Below are 13,028 nucleotides of genomic sequence, written 5' to 3' on the forward strand. Positions count from 1 at the left end.
TTCAAGTCAATTTCTTCTTAACAACCTGCAATACTTTTCAATGGTGAAAATAGAGCCGTTCCTTGTAAGTCAGAAATCAATATCCTATTGCCCTTAGAAAATGCTAAACAAGCAGTATTGGCAATCCACTTGGTACTAGAGGGTATCAGATATAATGCAAATCCATACTGCTTCCCTCCTCGTAGTTATTACAGTTTGCTAAAAGGTTCCTAATGCCATTTATCATCATTTACCATCGACTACTGCAGCTATGATTATGATATCCTATCAGCTAGTAGAGCCCTTTCATTTCTATCCAATTAATATTTTAGCAGCACTCAAATGGTTGTTGCCCGAGTCTCGTAATAAAATTTACATGGATTGGACTGAAATGGTGGTGTTTTTGTTTTTATTTTTTTTTCTTTACTGTGATCTTAAGAAGTCATTTCATTTATTTTTTAACACCCGGCTTCTTAACAGATCTGAATTTTCCTTCAAAAATGCTGAAATCCAACATTTCAGCATGTGAATTAGTTCAAAGACACAAGCCTAACCAAGAAGAATCAGCATTTACGTACTGCCACCCCCAAAACCATAATTGAAATAAGAAGTGAATGCTGTATCCTATTTATGCTTTCCATTAGTCCCATTCACAAATATCTGTTGTCTGTAGCAAAATACAGACATTTTAAGTGATAATTACAATTCTCAATTAAAACCTTCAGAAAGCATGTTTGATTACAGCAATTTAAATAAACTGTTTACCATAACATTAAAACAGCCTAATTTCAGAAATTAAACCAAATGACCACCAACAAGAACTAGCAACACTGAATTAGAAACATAGATCAGCACATCAACTATTCATTCATAAACTATCCACTGAGCCTCTTAAAAAAAAAAAAAAAAAGCACAACTTGGTAAGAAATGGACATCTTCAGACCATACTTAAACATTTCCATTTGTTCTAATGCTGAAATTAAAAACCGTAGGGAAGTACCTGTTCAATCCCCAACTTGCTGGCTTTTTTCTTTTCTTTTTTTTTTTTTTTTTGGAATCTGTCTATTTTGAAGTTCTATTGATCCTAGTGGTACAGAATATCAAAAATTAGCTTACTGTTTTAGGCTATAACACCACATGTCACAACACACCCCACACTTGTCTTTAAAAAAAAAATACAAATGACTAATTCTACCAGTCTAATGCTATTTACTCAGTTACCAAAATTTAAATTAATTATGTTCTCAAACATAATTGTTAAAAATTGGCAACATTATGCAGGCTTAATTAAGATTAAATCCAATTTACTAAATGTACTTTAATTGGTACTAATTACATTAGCTTTCCTTTCAGAATGACAAATTCCCCATAGGTTTCACTTTAATAGTCTTCTATCAAAATCAACACAGGATGACTGATGATGAGCATCACATGAGGGGTGGGAAAAGCAATGCTCTCCCCCCGCTCCCCCGCCCGCCGTGCACACACACTATCGCTGCGCTCCACGTTTATCCTTTTATCAATTTGCTAAGTCACAGAGTCATGACTCCATCACAGCCATCATTTTCTGTTCCAGTGAAAAATTTCTCTAAAAATAAATACTCTGTGGCTGGGAGCAGCCAAGAAGAACAGAAGCTTTAACAGAAAAATACACAAAGGTTTCAAATATCAGGGCCACCAATTACTAGGGTACTTCCAAGGACTCCAGGGAGTCCTGCTCTTGAACCCTTTGAGACGCAAATCTAATAAGTGAATAAGCCTAACCTGATCTCGAGAACTAGGCCCAATTACGCCGAAGGGCAACTTCACTGCATTATTGCCTGCTTTCCATTACAAGGGCATCCAGCGAGTACATCTGGAAAAGAACCTAAGAGGAACCAAGGCTGTCTGCCCAGAAAAACAAATAAAGACAGATATGCCTCTGTGCTAAAGTGAAAAAAAGAAAGAAAATATAATAAGTAGGTGGTTTGCAGGGCTGTCTGTATTTCATAATGTGATAAACTGCCCTCAGGATTTTTGATATGATTGAATTTAGAAAGCTAGGGAAAAAAAAGGGGGGGAGGAGGGGAGGAGGGTGAATCGCTCAATTTCAGCCAAGTAAAATTCAAAGATCTGAGTGGAAGAAAAGGGGATTTAAGGTGGAAGACTAAAAAAGATTTGTGCGCGTCAAATGAAACAATCAGCTCCCTATATGTACAAAATTGGGCCCCCACACTGCGATCATAAAGCAAGATGCGAAATATTTTGCGGTCGCTGAAGCAAGAGGAGGAAGGATAAAAATGCTGTGGGAATAGAAGGGGAGGCATGAAAGATACAGAACTAGCGTCAGATTTAGGAATGATAGCGAACAAGTTTCTTAGCCGCAGTTGATTTGAATCAACGTCTGACAAAATATTTAAGTGTTTTGCATGAGAGCAGAATACTTAAACTACTAATTTGAACAGACTGAACAGTAATGGAAAAAGGTGTTTAATTAAAACCGTCCTTCGTAATCCCCACATTTAGTTTTAACTGGGTGTTTAATTTTTCCAGAATATCACTGACGTCTCCATTGCCATAATTGTATACAATTTCTGAAGTAAAGCATTTAGAAATTAAAAAGGTTTTGGTTTTAAGCGGGTTTCCCCTGCTTAAAACAATCTAATTACATATTTCACTTGCAAGCCAACATTGTCCCACATAATTTTGCACAGTCAGTTTAAGTCCACATACAGCTAACTGCTGTAAAAACAGAGAGCCTAGAAACATAAACAAGTTTGACTGCAATGGCTGCTTTCAAGCACATGCAAGCATTTGCTACGTAGGTGGCCTGCAAAGGAGGACTCCGGACTTGGTGGATTGCTTTCGCACTCACTACGGCGGTGCTGTTTTTTCAGAGGGAACCTGGGACAACCTGGGCGTACATTCACCAGCTCCAGCACCTCCGAGAGGCTGCCATCGGCCTGTCCAGCAGCACCCGTGACCTGCATCACCCCGCTCAGCACGAGCTGCCCCGCTGCAGGCACCGCCGCCTCCTCCCAGCGGTTCGCTCACCGCTCCCCTCGAGCCTTCGTAAGCACATTTCGCACCTACGCTTCTGCGGGTCTGGGCCTTCGGGTGCAAAACGCTGCGAGGCAGGAAAACCCGACACCTTCGTCATCGCGTGCCACCCAACGCAAACGTCCCCAGTCATTTGGGTTGGGGTGCTAATGGCATACAAAATACAATAAATAATAAACAAGAGGGAAAAACATTCGACTTCTATGTCTGCTCTCAACAAGATAAAGAAATCCTATTTCCGCAACCCGGAGAAGTTCCAAATCCCTTACTTTGAACAGGAGCGCATACAAAACAATTTTCAGATGGTCTTTCTTGTCCCATTCAACCATTTCTTTACTTCTGCAGTTTACGCTCCCCAGCAACACTGGCGAATTGCTCAACCGCTTGCTAAAATGAGTTGTCAGTATTAAATTCCACCATATTAAAAGTTCCCTCACTGGAAAAGAGGTCAGATGTTTAATTCATTCTCCTCTGGAGAAGGTTAAAAACACAGATTACTGAATGAGAAATTCTGATTTACGCTACCATGCTCCATCCGAGTAACCTCCTGCTAATCTCGGCCTAAGTGCTAGACTTCAAGGCACAAAACTGAGCAAGCCAACATCCTTGTGGAAAGCTCATTTACCCTTTCCGTGGCTGAGAAGCTGAGACTCTGCTTTTGGACAAAGGTCCAAATAAGAGACCTGAGGGAGATAGGAACATGGCAGAGCATCAATAGCTATTGCAGTTCCAGCTTAAATCCGTCCAGATTAACCAAAGGGGAGTCTGTCCCACACACAAACACATGTCCCTTCACACCCAACGCGTATTTACAACGTCACTATCACTCGAAGACGCAAACCCCAAACAGGTGTTTGAGGTCGGGCAAATCTGAAGCCACCACCCGAGACCCCGTCCGTCCCTGCTTGCCTGGGTCCTACCCGCGTGCACGGGGGTTGCACGTGGAGAAGTCAACACAGCAACACACACCTGGCGAACAACACCGCTGCCTCCGCAGAGCCACGCACCGCACGCAAGGTGCGAGTTTCAGAGCAGCGTGCAGCGCAAAAAAATTCCCATGCATTTAAGCATGCAATTAAAGCGGCTCGCACGTAATAGACATCTGTTTTAAGACTGATGGGAGAAATTACAGGGAATGCTCTTACACAAAGCAAAATATTTACCTACCTGTTTATGCATTTCTATATTCAGCCCATAGGACATCTCGTAATACTATGAGAGAAGAAAATGACTCTGTTAGACCTTGCAATTGTGAAAACCATTCCCAAATTCGCTTTGACTCTAACATCATCTGTACAAAGAAACAGAGACCTAAAAAGGTTTACTAGCTAGAAGAGCTCCTGGAATTTGAGACTGCATTTCACAGTAAACTGTTTTTTCTTTTTTTTTTTTCTTTATCTACATTGCTTCTTGACAAATCTACAAAAGATGGCCATAAACCAAGCAACAAAACCCAACCCAGACAACAACAAAAAAATTCACAAGAAGTAATCACAACCAGAGTTAAAGATTAGAAGCAGGGAAAAAAAAAAAAAAAAGAAAATGCTCAAGATTTTATTCTCTAGCACACATAAAAGATGCCAAAAAACGCTGAAGTGCTTGAAGCCAGACACACATATAAATCAGCAACAACTAACAGACCGGTTATTCAGTGTTTTAAATTAAAAACACAAAAATGCTACAATTAAATTGCAGGGATGCGAAAAATGAAGGAGCACATAAATTCAGAGCCAAAGCAGACACACCACCCTACATATCCCCTGATGTGCCTGAGCATCAGGGAACTCAGGTCAGCGTGTGATGTTGGTACCAAACAATCTCCGAGACTTAAGCAAATCAGGCATGAAAAAGACAAATGCAAGCCTTAACATGTTTGTTCTCTTGGTTAAGAATTTTTCCAGGTTATTTGCTCTATTTTTTTTTTTTGTGAATACTTGTGTGTTATTTGTCACATACAAATGGAAAACAGTTAATCCTCTGTAGATGCACAAGGGAGAGGATGGCAAGAGCTCCTCTGGAGTTATCACGATCCATCATGCAATTATGTATTTAGGGATGTCTTCCTATGCACGTTATTTAACCAGGCAGACCACAACCATCGAGGAAATCCCTTTCACAGCTCAGATCCCTGCCGTTCCGAATTCAGTAAAACAATGAACCAGCAGCCCAGAAGCAACAGTTCTTCTAAGGACAGGGGCTTCAGGTTTATAGACACACATGTGCAATTTGGGCTTACTGCCGTCACAGGAAAAAAAAAAAATGTGACCCCAAACGGCTTTACAGAGGCACGGTAGCTGGGAGAAGTCGGTGTAAGTGAAAAAAACATCGTCCCCAGGAATATTGCTGAAGTTGCACACGCCTTAAAAGGGCTGACAAGTATCCTCCTACCAGTTTGAAGAAATATCCCCAGTTGCTTAAAACATCGCAGAGCGGATTTCACGTAGAAACTAACCGCTACAAGCGAGTTACAAACCCCTGAAACCAAGGGTGGATAATGGCAGCACGGATGCAACCTCCACAGCAGCAGCACCAAGTATAATCTTTCTGTTCGCCTCCAGCAATCCGAACGTATTTCAGTCTCGGCACACCAAGCTAATAGACATTTTGAATTTGTTATGCAGCTTGCTTACCATGACATAATGTCGCTGCATCTCTGTCTTCTCACTGGCCAGTTTCTCACATTCTAGCTTTAAACTGTTCGAGACATTAAGAAAAAAAAAAAAAAAGAAAGCATGGGTACTTCGTAACGCAAAACTGACATTCTTCTGAGCACAGGGTACTCCCCTTTTTGAGCATTTCCCCAAGACACAAACAGAAACGTACGTTCCAGCACCTGCCTGGGAGTTCAGGGTGGGGTTTATACTTTTCATCTTTTGAGAGAGATTGTGCAACATCCTCACCTCCTAAGCGAACTGCATACAGTACGCAGGAGAGCATTTTTCACTGACAAAAAAAAATAAAACAACACACTGCTTCACAGAAGACAGGCACACATGTTCTCACCTATAACACTTAAGCCTGAGAAGCCACTCAGAAATCCATGCTTTGGTATTCCTAGCTTTTATTTAAACGTGCTTAGGAAACACCTCTTGCTTTCACTCAGCCCACAGAGGAATCAAATGTGTATCACTGCTTCAAGAAGCAAAAAGTTGCCGGGATTTTTTTGTTTGTTGTTTCTTTTTTTGGGGGGGAACTGTTAGCGATGACAGGAAAAATACTGCAGGTAATTTAGGGAATACTGCGGTAAACACGAACACGTCCGTCGCTTTTTTTTTTTTTTCCTTTTTTCTCTTTTTTTTTTTCGGTTTGTTTGCTTTCAGAGGCGCGCTAAGCAGTCCTGCCAGAAGTCACTTGTCACTTGGAGCACACGCCGCTCCTCCGGCTGAGGATAATGAAATAGCTCGCCGCCTCGCTCTCAGGTTATCAGCACTTGACATGTCAATGAAAGGCGCGAGGGGGCCGAGCCAAGACGAGATGCGTGTCCTGAGCGGCATTTCCAAGAAAAAGCGGGGGATGCGCCCAGCCGGACGCCCTTTCTTCCTACATCCCCCACCCCACCCCCCAAAAAAAAAAGAAAAAAAAAAGGGGGGGGGGGGGGAACAAGGGGAAAAAAATAAATTAACCCCGACAGCCCCCCGCCCGTGGGCTCGCACGGCTGAGCACCGTCCCCGCCGCCCGCCCCGCCTCCGGGTGCGGTGCCGGGGGGGCTCCGGTGCGGGGTGTCCCCGCGGGGTCCCGGTGGGTTCCGCCGGACGCCGTTACCTGTGGTACTGCGCCTGCAAAAACTGAAACTCCTCCTTGATCCGATCGCAGGACTCGGAGATGGTGAATTTAAAGGGCTGCGCTGGCTGGTGCGGAGCCTGCAAGCGGCGGGGGGGAGAGAGAGAGAGAGAGCGGGTCGTGCCGGCGCCCCGAGCCGCGGCCCCCCGCGCCCCCGCCCGCCGCCCGCGGGGGCTCCCCGCGCTCCCGCCCCGACGGGGCCGCCGCGGGGGGAGGCGGCGTCGGCAGCCGGGAGCCGCCGGGAGCCGCCGGGACCCCCCGGCACGGCGCCGGGACGCGGGGCGGGCGCCGGGGCCGCCGCGCTCCGGCCGGGGGCAACTCGGCGGCGCCATCCCGGGTCCGGGCCCGGGGCGGCGGCGGCGGCGCTGGACAACAATAAGAAAATGGCTCCAAGTCCGCGCTGCCCGCGCCGGAGCGCTGCCCGCCGCCACTCACCGGGTGCCGGGTCTGCGGGTACATCTTGCTCAGGTCGCGGATCATCCACGCCGCTTCGGGGGGCGCTGGCGGCCGGGATCAGGGCTGCGGGCGAGGCGGCGACGGCGGCGACGACGGCGGCGGCGGCGGCAGCGGAGGGCAGGGGCGCCCCGGCCCCGCCGCCCCGGTGCCGGCGGGGCACCCCCGGCGGCAGCGAGGCGCGGCGGAGGCGGCGGCGGCGGCGGCGTCCCCGGGGCGCGGGGGCCGCTGCCACATCCCCCGGGGGCCCCCGGGCGGCGCCGACCGGGTCTGCCGAGCCGAGCCGAGCGCTCCGGCGGGCGGCGAGCCCCGTGCGAGGCGGCGGCGGCGGCGGAGGAGGAGGAGAAGGAGGAGGAGGGCGGGGAGAGCCCCTCCGGCGGTGCGCGCCCCGCGGAGGTCCCCGCTCGCAGTTTCCTCCCCTCCTGCAAACTTTTGGGGGAGCGGAGCGGAGCGGAGCGGGGTGCGGGTCCTCCTGCTACCGCCCCGGCCGCATCCCCCGCTCCGGGCGCTGCTGCGTGGCCGGTGTCTGCTGTTGTTGTTGGTTGTGGTTAGAAAAAATAAAAATAAAAAAATTAAAAAATTAAAAAAAAAATTAAAAAAAAGAGTGAGAAGGACGAAGAAGAAACCACGGTCCGGGCTGCTTTATTTACGTATTTCTCTCTTTTTTGTTTGTTTTGGTTGTTTCCCCCTTCCTCGCCGGGCGGAACTCCGGGAAGTGCCGGCGGCGCCGCGCGGAGCGGAGCGGAGGGGTCGTGCCCGGCCCGGCCCGGCCCAGCCCTGCCCGGCCCAGCCCGGCCGCCACCGCCGCTCCGCGCCGCTCCCCCAGCACGCTGTGGCGAGGTGACTCCTTTGACCAAATTTAGCAGCGGCTCGTCATTAACATTCTGATACATATTCACAGCGCGCGGGAGGCCGCCGCGCGCGGGGCACCCTGGGAGATGTAGTCCTCGCGGCCAGAGGCACCGCCGACCCGCGCGGGCAGTAGAGCGCGCGGGACTTCTTCTCCCGGCGGGCACCGCGGCGTCGCCGGCCCCCCTCGCTCGCCCCCTCCTCCGCCCCGCCCACGAAGGGCGTCGCCGCCGACCAATCAGCGCCGCCCGCGCATTAATCGCCGTTCTGTATTAATGCCCATCATTTCGCCGCTGACAAATGGGCGTGCGGGACCGAGGAAGGAGGGAGGGGGGGGCGGCCCCGCGCCCGGCCCCCACGTGGGGACGTGACGCCTCGAGGTCCCGCAGCCAATCAGGCGGCCGCCCGGGCCTCTCGGCTGCTGTTTCCCCGCCGCCCGAGGCGGGGCTTTGAGATCGCCGGCGTGCCATAGCGCCGGCGTTGGAACAGGGGAAACATTTGTTCACCTGTCAATCAAAGTAACGTGGGGCGCTGCCGCCCGCCGCCGCCGCCGCCGATCCCGCCGCAGCCAGAGCGCGGGGCGGGAGCTGGGGGGGGGGGGGGACACACGGCGGCCTCCTCCTCCTCCTCCTCCTCCGGATCGCCCCCGCCGGGGGGGGGCCGCGCTAATTGGGGGCAGCGTCGCCTGAGAGAGGCCAGCGCGGCCCCGCGGCGTCGCCTCGCAACCCGCTGTTCTCCCCCCCCCATAGGATGGGGGCGTCCAACGGCCGCGCAACGGCCGGGTAACGGTCGGGTAACGGCCGCGTAACGGCCGGCGCCTGAGGGCGCGGCAGCCCCCCTGAAGGCCGCCCGCGGTCCCGCCGCGGTTAAACCTCCCCGCGCTATCCTTTTTTTTTTTTTTAATTTCTTTTCCCGGAGTCGCTGTGCCCTGCGGTACGGCTCCGGCAGCCCGGGGGTGCGCGGCGTGTGCGGTGCGAGTGTGACATAATTTAAGTTTTTGTTTCGTTTCGTTTTTTCCCCGCTGGCAGTGCTTAAGGGACGAAATCTTTCCTCTCGGAAGCGGCGCCCGTGAGAGGATGCTGTTCGCAGCTACTCGCAGGAGTAAGGCTGAAGGATTTGACGTTTGGACCTTGTATCCTAAAGACACGCTGGCGTTCCGCAGGGCGCTTTCTGCCCCTGTCAGAGGAGAGAAGGGCCGCTGGATCCCAAGGGACGGGTGTTTTTGGAGGTGCGGTGAGCCCATCTGGAAATTAACTATCAGCAGCAACAGATAGCTAACTACGCGTAGGTCTCACAAGCAGTTGGGCTGCGGCTGCGGTGGCTTCCGTGGTCTGCAGGCTGGAGGGAACACACCCGGGGAAGCGTGTCCCCGGGCTGGCCTGTCGCGTGCCTGCGCTGCCGCCTCTAGCAGCCCTAATTTCTCAGAAAGCAACCCCGCGCCGATCGGTGCTGTGTCCTAGAAAGACCCCATGGCAACTTTCCTGCCAAGCCCCATTGCAGGCAATACCATGCACCGGTGCACATGCGAGCGATAGGCTCAGGCTGCTTTTTTTTTTTTTTTGTCTGCGCCTGTCAGGCTTAGATTTGCCTCCGAGCAGTTTGTACTCCAGATGATCTGCCGTTTAAACCTGCATGCAAAACAGATGTGGTTTAGTCACGTCGTTTTGGATGCCTGTACTCAAAATCCATAGTCTCAAAACTTTCACTCGGCAATTAGTGCCCTGATAATGGTAGCTAAATTGCACATATTTAAATTTTTAGTAGTAAAATATCTTTACCACCCCCTTCTCTCTGGCTAAGGCTTGTCATTGCTGAGCGGCTTGAGGCCTTGATGGGACGTCTCACCGACGTTGTGCCTTCCTTGCCTGCCCTCCAAGGGCTGGTCCAGTGGTCAGGACCTCAGGATGCTGGTGCTGGTGGTGATGGCACCATCTGTCCACGTGAAGAAGGTGGTGATGGCATCCATCTTCCACTGCCGTCTAGAGTTTAGGAGGTGCAGGGCAGAAATTTATCACCTTTCTGTTTTGAAGGGGGTTTGTAACCAGAGTCTGCTTGCAATCTGGCATGTACTGTCACCTAGAGTGTTTTGTGGTTCTAAATCCTTCTGAAGCCATTTTTGCCTAATATAAAATCCAGGTCACTGGGAAATTAACCAAAATGTGTCTTTCTCACCTTTTGTTTTTCCATGACCAAAAATGCCTTCAGGGTTGGCTTCATTAGTCATTGTAGTACCCAGGCTTTGTCATGCTTGCAGATTTCGGTTCTGCTGGTATTTTCACATTTACAGGGTTCATAATCAGTGCTCCAGTGGAGTTTAGGCCTCTAAATACCGTTCGAAGATATGGAGACAAAGCACCTGACTAATTATGAAAAGACCACTTTGCTTGTGTCTGAACCTTCCAGCACCAAAAATGCTTTTAAAGGATTGGTCACGAGCATCCTGCACGAAGCAGTGGAGCACTTTCAGCTCCTCTGAAATGGAGGATGTTCACCACATGCCAGGATCACGTCTCGACATTCAGAGGTATGGCTGCAAAGCCTGCAAATGCCTTAGTGTAGTGCCTGTCACCCAGGTGCTTGAAAGCTTTGTGAGAACAGAACGGTTACAGGACTCTGCGGAGTTGTGAGTGTTTCTGGAAATATGATGGGCGGGTTCAGACCATAATTTTAGGATCCTCAGTGCAGAGAAGAACTAATCCAGTTATAAAATAAACACTCTGTCTGAAGATACCGAATTCTGAAATAACAGGAGGATTTTGTGTTCTCTGTAGCCCTGCCTTCGTGAGGTACAGAGTTCCGGAGGGAAAGGTCTTCAGCACACTAGCAGACAAACGTACAGAGCTCTGCCATCAAAGCCGTCCCTCTTCTTTTGGAGAGCACTTTGGCAGTGACGTTATCTATGCCTCAGCACTGCTCATTCTCTCTTGTCTTCAGTGAATTTATGCAGCTAGGGGTAGGACAGAGCTAGATTTGCTGAGCTTTACCAAAATGACTGTGTGTACGTGCTTAACTCTTTAACAAATGAATCAATGTGCACTTTTGCCCAGTTTTGCAACATTCTTGCAAGATCCATGAAACTCAGAAGTTTAAGAGAAAGTGCACTGTAACTTGCCACTTTTAAATGATGTGAATTAAGATCAGGATGTCAATGTCATTCTATTTTCCTGTCTTTTGTCACTTCTGACACAGCCTTGATGGATCTTTAAATATAGGTTGTTTTGTATTTAAAGTTCCTTGTTTTTTCCTTCTTTTATGAAAAATCTTTTATGGTAGGTTATATAACCTGTACTATTATTTAGCAAGTAGAGAAGGTAGCTTTTAAATGTTTTACACATCTTGCTAAAGATTTCTCATAACTGAATCAACTGCAAGAAATATTTAGGCAGTTTTACAGGCACAGTAAGTGTGTTGAGTTTGGGCTGGTGAAAAAAAAAAAAAAGCCTTGTGAAATATCGCAGAGAGGCTAAGGGCTGCAAAGTGTCTCATCCATTCTTTTTCTTCTATGAAGTGGTTATTTCGGTCCTATTGATTCAGAGCTAGTCTGCTTTTACTTACATTTAAAATCTTAGGTCTAAAATGAACAGAACAATGTGTGCCTATATATGTATATTAGAGGATAGGTTAAAAAAAAAAAGGAAATTTTAATTTCCAGTTAAGATTGTCTAACCCACTCGCAGACTCTGGTGATCTTTTTATAGCTGAGCCATAACCTTAATACAGAGACTTATCAGTGCCAGAGGACCTTTAATAACAGGTCCAATCCTGAGGCCATTTGGTATGTAACCCCCCAGATTTCCTGTCTGCAATGACTGTAGCTGAAGAGCAACAGGGCTGTGCCTATTGCTGCAACTTATTACACTTTAATTTGAGACCAAGCTACCAGGTCACCATACTTGGTCAGCTGTGTACTCACAAACACACATGCGCGCGCACACATGTTCGCAAAAATAAAGGTGTGAAGCTCTTTGACAAATCAATGAATTCAAAATGCCTTATACTAAGTCCTAAATTAGTAGACATATTTAAATACACCATGTAACAAGCCTTCAAAAAGATAAACTCAAGGAGGTTTTCAGTTGAATTGGCACTAAGTTCTCTATGCTTTAAACTTTTAATTAGGGTGTTAAGCCAGGTTTTACTGGTAGAAGAATGTGACAACATGACACCCATTTTGTGTACTTGTGTTTTACAAGTGCTATCAAGTGACCTTGTCTCAGTACGTCTTTAAAACAATCACAGTGTACAACTTCCTGAATTAGTTGTTAGTGACTGTAGGGGTATGTTGTTAATAAGCACTTTAGGAGAACTTATGATACTGTGTTTAATATGATGATTTATGTGTCAGTTTATATATATCCCTCTCAGAAAAACAAGAAATCTGTGCAAAGGAGTTTTTGTGTTCCAAACTGCTTCTTAATGAAGTCTGTACATTCTTCTTAAACACTGCCAAAGTCCCATTTTCTTTAATTTTTATAGGCATTGGTGTTTTGGATTCATGGTCTTGTTTTGCTTATTTCTGCAGGCCTGCCTGATTTATTTCATGCAAACTTCTTGCAACGACACAATTCTACTTACAATAAATTCACTTGGGATGTGGCAGGAAAACCTCTATTAAACTCCACAGAAGTTTTATCTGCAGGAAGGGTAGCATTTTAGGGCCTGTCATATACTAGAGGTTGGATTTGCAAACTTGGACAGTGCAGAATGGCTTAGGCAGATATTTGAAATTAAAGTAATTTTTCGTAGACAAATGCTCCCTTTCTCATTGAAATACAAGAACTAGCAGTAAGGATTTTTTATTATTTTTTTTTTCCCTGTGGCAAAACCATTGCAAATTATTTGGGAAGAAAACTCAACTTCCTCATAGAAGTCTTGCAAAATTCTGTGCATCACTAAATTGCATATGCACCTTGTTATTAGGTTCTAGA

The 13,028-nt window shown here is 47.8% G+C and overlaps 1 protein-coding gene across 2 annotated transcripts in view; it reads right to left on the reverse strand.

Moving 5' to 3' along the window:
- The window catches only part of LOC310889724 (transducin-like enhancer protein 4), a 97,499-nt gene extending 89,396 nt beyond the window's left edge, over positions 1-8,103 (reverse strand). For both annotated transcript variants that reach the window (XM_083817641.1, XM_083817640.1), the window contains exons 1-4: positions 7,234-8,103; positions 6,781-6,878; positions 5,649-5,712; positions 4,186-4,230 (exon numbers count right to left, since the gene is read on the reverse strand). In XM_083817641.1, the coding sequence (XP_083673767.1) occupies positions 4,186-4,230; positions 5,649-5,712; positions 6,781-6,878; positions 7,234-7,278 (252 nt within the window). In that variant the 5' untranslated portion in view covers positions 7,279-8,103. The remainder of the gene's footprint in view (positions 1-4,185; positions 4,231-5,648; positions 5,713-6,780; positions 6,879-7,233) is intronic.
- Between the last annotated feature and the right edge of the window lie 4,925 nt (positions 8,104-13,028).

Source organism: Anser anser, assembly GCF_964211835.1.
Source record: "Anser anser genome assembly, chromosome: Z".
Taxonomy (NCBI): Eukaryota; Metazoa; Chordata; class Aves; order Anseriformes; family Anatidae; genus Anser; species Anser anser.